A 6,483-nucleotide genomic window follows, 5' to 3' on the forward strand; every position below is an offset into this window, starting at 1 on the left:
CCCCCTGAGTTTAATGTAAGGATTTTTTTCCTTCAAGTGGTATTTCCTGTGCATTTATTCACATTATGAATCACACAAAAACTCTCGTCACTGAATGTCCGTTACGATAATCTTCACACAGAGAAGCGACAGTTTTCGAAAGCTCGTTCTAACGACATGTAGAAGTTATCTTTGCTCTGTGACCAACGACGGGATGGGTCCTTTTTGGCAGAGATACATTTATCCTAGTACAAGGCACTGAAATATTCTACATATCAGAAAGAATAATCTATGGGCGTGTCTATATTTGTTCTTTACGTAATGACTTTGTTCACGCAGTCTCCTCTCATTTATGTCTAAAACTCAGTTTCCACTCGAAGCTGACACAATTGATGCATTAATTTATTGTAATGTGTAAATGTTATCAAAAAAATACAGATCGTCTAGGAGTAAAACACTGGCTAATAGTGCTGTGGTAAAAATAATAGTTCATATCATCTTCAGTATTAATAACTCTTGTGAGAAATATGATGTATTTACATATGTGTCGGTTTCATGCAATTCGCATAAAGAATGTGATATACATAATGCATAAATGAAATGCAATTAAAAAATTCATATCCATCTCTCTCATCGGAACCGCAAACATTTCCCTGCACATAAACAAACAATTTTTAAGTTTTTCGTATTTTTGAACGTTAATTTGGATGCAAGACAGATTATTCTGAAAAATGTAAGACATTAGTGTAATTACAAAAACTGGAAAACAATCTAAAATAAACAGATATTTTACAGGGTTCTTTCGAAGTCTCTTAGTGGAACAATTACATGTTTTAGAATAAAAAAAATAGACTTGAACGATGTACTGTATTTATTTTTCCTTCTGACTGTTTCCCCTCAAGCTCTTATCTGACGGTGTCTTTGTATACCTAAAAAAAATAGCAACAAAGACACATAAATCAAAATAACAATATTTTTTTATATATTCATCCTTAAATAAATAGGTGGATTAATCTAGCAATGATCAAAAGCAAACGAAGTCATCGCAAGCCAAAGTGTGTATTGGTCGATAATATATTTATATATTATTGGAAAGGTTGATTGCATTGTAAGGGGGCCGCGAACAGGTGTCGATTAATATCTTAGATACCACCGATAGGACGTTAATAGCGGCGAGCAACTGATTACTAGTGAAATATAAATAACAGCCAACTGTAATCGTTATGCTAACTGATGAGACAATATTTTCAAAACATGAAACGCAATATTCTGCGTTCTTGACCAACATACATTACCATTCAGTTTCCTTGAGAAGGAATGCTGCTTCAAGCGCAGCTACACAGAATATCGTCCGCTGTCTGAGATTCACAACGCGTGGAGCGTTGAGAAGAAACAACAGTGTAGGCAAAAGGTAGTTTGCTCTCTAACTATAGTATATTTATCAGTTTGTCTGTAAACACTCCATTCTTTCAGAGAAATTAACTACTTTATTGATGTATAACAACTTTCAGTGCTTGCCCGTATCTCTGTAATATGTGTAAACGGTGAAATGTATCTAAATCGTTAGAGAATAGACAAGAGAGCTGGACTTTAACTTAATGTTTACTAATACTCGCTTCCGTTGCTACTATTGGGCTTTTCATACAAGCTGATTGGTTATTCGGAAACCATCTAAAGAATATGCAAGCGATTTAAGTATTAGAATTACCTAAAGTAAATGCTTGTGCGTGCCGAATTACTTTTGGCACCGAACGACGGGAAAAAGAACCTCCGAGATCAAATTCAAAACTTGACACTGCAAAAACACAATTTCTTGAAAAATCCATGTATCCAATATTAACGATTGACTGGAGGTATGTAAACACTATGTTACTGTCTTACTAATCAGTTCTATTTCCCTTGATGCTTGGAAGACTCTTTCTACTTCGTGCTTTCAATGCGTTGTCACTACACACAAATACTGATCATCTGGTTTTTCAAACAACGATCTGTGGCAACGGAAACAGTTTGTGGTTGTCTCTATAAAGACAGTATTGTTTAAAATGTAATTTTGTGTACTCAGTTGATAGAGCACTTTACATTTATCTCGTAAAATATTCAACCAAAGGACTGTTATCTAGGGTGACTCCAGAACAAACCGTGCAGTCGTTTTTTCCAACAGATTTGCGAAGACAGAGCGGTGCGGGGCAGGAGCGCTGCAGCATATTTGTTAACTGTTAGCCCTGAGACGCTAATTTTATTTTAATTTTTCATAAAGTCATTCTGGGGGACTGCCTCGCTGGACACATGCTAGACGATCAGCAGAAAGATGTGAAGTATATGGGGCAAGTGAGTTCGTACAAAAAAGGCATTTCACACAAAAAATTGAAGTCTGCCTGTGGAATAAAAGGTAGCATGCCGCACACAAAACTGCATAAAAATTTCGGCAAATACGTCGACACCATCGTCAGGCATTTGTATTTACTAGTACTCCGAAGCAATACGTGGCCTCTTCAGATGTTTGCCCGTTAGAGATTATAATCAACGCGTTATGGCGCTCGTAAGAAATTTAAAGCAATTATATGCAGTAAAAGAAGAAACGTTTGTCATTATTAACAGCACTACAAGAAAATGTATCCTCCAACGTCTTTCTGTGAGAACGTAGTCCAAGCCAAAACTTTTAACACTGTTGAACTTTGTACCTGTTACTGATGGGAGTGAGGTGCTAAGGATGTCTTGCAGTCAAAGAATATCTGTACATATATGTTCTGTAATTCCATGACACAGCGAGAGCATATAATGATTTGCATTCTAACATTCCAGTTTTTAAGTACGCAGCCCCATCGTATAACACATTCGCCTTTTATCACGCGGTAAATCATGAGATAACATTGCAGCCATTCGGAGACATCAGTAACTTACAATTTTATACATAAAAGCTTCGTTAAGTTTGCGATATACCGTCACCGTGGTGGTAATTTTGTTCGGTCCTTTTTTTTATTGTTGCACACTGGCAGGCGAAAGGAAAGTTGAAATAACAACTGACAGTGGACACTGTGTACTGTGAAAGATGCTAAAGGTGACACAGATAACTGCAAGATAATATGTCAAGGTGATGCCGAAGGAACAGTAACGATGTCACTTGAATCATCGGCACGTCATTTTTCCACAAATAATGAGAAGTCAGTGGTTCTCAGAAAAAACGTGGGCACTTGGTGTTGGAGAAACCACTTTTGGAGCTGAGTCTTACCTGCCGATTCTGTGCTGGCGGGGCTGGAACCGGAGAGCCCCAGAATGTGGTCTATGGTGTGCCGCGGCCCGGCGCTGGCCGTCGTGGTGGCGGCGGGCATCGAAGCCGCGATTTGCGCCTGGGGCGGCGGCGGGGCGCCGGGGGCGGCGTGGGCGGCTGCGTGGGCGGCGGCGGCGGCCGCAGCCGAGGCGGCGGCCTTGTGCAGCAGCGCGCGCAATCGCTCCTCGCCCTCCATCAGCACAGTGCCGACTGCCGCCCGCCGGCGTCCCGGGCCCGCGGGCCTGCCCCCGCGGTGGGCGTGTCCGGCGCCGACCAATAGCGGGCCGCGCTCCCCCACTGCGCCGCCCCGGCGTCTGCGGCGCTCCCACCCCCCGGCGCCCGCAGACCGGCAACCCGGACACTAATTACAGTCAAGAGGGGCCGGCTGGCTTTGATACGGATTTATCGTTATTGTTGTGTAACTAGACTCGACAAGCCGCATAAACGCTCCATAAACACTGCGGGGTATCGATCCCCGGCGCTGAAGCCGGCGCTCGCCCCGTGCGGTGACTTGCAGCCAGCCGTACACGCGCACCTGCTGCTTGCGTCTTATCACCTGCGTATCCCGGCCGCGGCCGTCTAAACGAATAACTGAAGGACTCCCATCCTCACTACGAGGACGTGTATCACATGCTGCGGGCTCTACGCCGTCAAGGTAGGACGGCAGTTGCCGCTGAAACAAGCGGTTTCGGTTATGTCGGTTTTTTCCACGCCATTTTAACCTGACTGCGAAAACCTCTCGAAATAATTGGTTTGAGAAATAAATGATTTTCAGTTTTCTGTGCCTATTATTTCCCGTAATAAACATAGAAATCGAACAAAGGCATGTGTTCAGTGACTGAATACTAGAACGGACCACCAGTATTCTGGTTAGGCTTGAAAAATCTCTGGTTTTAGATACGACAGTCCGGTCTGTAAATAAAAAATGTGGTGACATCTTCGATATTCGGGAATCCAGCCGGATGTTCGCGTCGTTCTCGCACGACATTTCAACAGCGTGCTTCGCTGTCTTCTTCAGATGCTACCTGAGACTGGTCCTTGGAAGTCACAGTAACAGTCATGAGACAGAGTACCCAGCATCTGAGATCGGGTGAGACACACCTCAGATGACGACAACAACCGTTGAGGACGGCCAAAACGGGCGTGGACGGCAGTCGGAACATCCGCGACTGGAGGGGTTCACTGAAGCCGAGTCTGGCAGGCGCGGACCACAGACACACTCGACTCGTCGCGGACCGATCAGCGAACCCCTAGCTCCTTCCAGGCATAAATACTGGACTCCAGTGCGTAAAGTAGCACAAAACACCAGCCAAGAATACCCAGACCCCGCCCCCACCATGGAACCACTAATACAAGGAATCCCACTTCCCCCACACCTGACCCAAAGACACAGAAACTAACCCCAGAAAATACATAAACACACACACGCACTCTCTCGCGAGCACACGTATACACACACACACACACACACACACACACACACACACACACACACACAAACACAAACACTCACACAAGAACCGAAGACCTAAGTTACACCTAAAATGTAGCATAGAAATAACAAAGTAAACATTAAAATATCATACACATCAAAATTACTGTACTACTATCGTATGCTACAATCTCTATATACACTAAAGCATTCAAAGAGAATTTACGGAATAATCATAACCGAAAATATTGTATAATATATAAAATATACACTATATTTCAATATACACTATATTTCAATATGACTTAAAATCTTTAATATTTAAACCTCAATTTCTAACTTAACTTATTTTTAATGTAACTTATTTTATATAATATTTTTGTACTTATTTAATATTTTGTATTATTGTATTATTTTATATTTTTGCATCTTGGTATATTTTATATTTTTGTATACTCAAGCCGTCAATATGACCAAATGCCCTTTTGCAGGAAATATTGGATTAATAAATAAACGAATGTACTTGTACAGCAAAAGGCTGATAAGGGCAATGCAAGCACTCAAGCAGCCCGAATATCCAAGATGTCAACAGATTGCTAGCAAAGTACGAAAAATTTCAAAAACTGTGGTGTCCGGTCGAACCTCCCGACGGCACGTCAAAAGTCCGGTTTTCTGTCCCGCCCTTACATTATCCTGAATTCATATTGACCAATTTCATTTTTTAATTTTTTTTTTCACAGAGGCCAAATAATGAAAATGGAATCAATTGAACTCTTCAGTTTGATTATCGTTTGGTTTCAATATTTTGTATCACATTGTGCCACAAGTCGGGAGTTTTATGGATTTGTTGCAACGAATTCCAGTGTATTTTAATATAAGTTTGCGCGTTCATTTGCTCAATCAGCTAAGAGGCTTTGTATTTTTATTACATCGTGTTGTTCATTGTCGTCCATTGTCAAGTCATTTTAAGATTGCTCCAATAAGAACAAACTAGGAAAGACGCAGCTTTTATTTCCTTATGACAGCTGCATGTCACTTCTGCGTGAACATTGAAGCTGAGTTGCAATATTAGTTTATGTCTATTTGTTCTTCTGCTCAGTTATATTACACAGCTGCAAAAAATAACAAACAAAACAAGCCGTGAAAACGTCGCATTTTCATTTTATTATCGGTGCTTGCAATAAAGGCCTACTAATTTTAAAAGGAATACCGCTGTCGAACACGCGCTAAATGCACCCATTGTCTCGCGAAGCGATGTGGTGAAGCATTTTGTCGTCGTTGTATTAAATGAGCAGAACACGGCACGCGTCTAGTTTAGACCTAATATGTTTCAGAGCGGTATCGTAGCGAATGAGTCTTAGGTGCATGTATCTAACGTCGTGTTATAGTGAGCCTCTCAAACACAGAAGGCTCAAAAACGGAGCTGTGAGTGTCATTTCAATGACAAATTGCCACAAGAAACACTTTTAGGGGTGGCTTTCTAAACAAGATGAAAATACCGGATATTGTAAAACATGCAGCGCAAATTTTACAGTTCAATACGACTCAGCGGTAAAGTATAATAATGCCAGTACCAATGCTCATATTGATAAGATGCGGGATATGTTAAGGAATTCTACTGCTCATAGGTATATTTTTGTCAGCGGGAACCAGTCTCGAAGAGGAAGTGTCAGCAATGGAACTAAATTAATATATCATGGAGTGAACCATCATCACAGTTACGTTGCACAAGACTGCGTAAATGCTCTCCTAACTTACTTTTTGTTTCAAGATTTGGTACTATTACCCACAAATCACTGTGGAC

General features: G+C 41.4%; 1 protein-coding gene across 1 annotated transcript in view; it reads right to left on the bottom strand.

Annotated features, from left to right (window-relative positions):
- The window catches only part of LOC126272401 (retinal homeobox protein Rx1-like), a 343,405-nt gene extending 339,952 nt beyond the window's left edge, over positions 1–3,453 (bottom strand). The window contains exon 1 of the mRNA XM_049975229.1: positions 3,209–3,453. Within this exon, the coding sequence (XP_049831186.1) occupies positions 3,209–3,443 (235 nt within the window). The 5' untranslated portion in view covers positions 3,444–3,453. The remainder of the gene's footprint in view (positions 1–3,208) is intronic.
- Positions 3,454–6,483: the final 3,030 nt, after the last annotated feature.

The sequence above is a fragment of the Schistocerca gregaria genome, chromosome 5, assembly GCF_023897955.1.
Source record: "Schistocerca gregaria isolate iqSchGreg1 chromosome 5, iqSchGreg1.2, whole genome shotgun sequence".
NCBI lineage: Eukaryota > Metazoa > Arthropoda > Insecta > Orthoptera > Acrididae > Schistocerca > Schistocerca gregaria.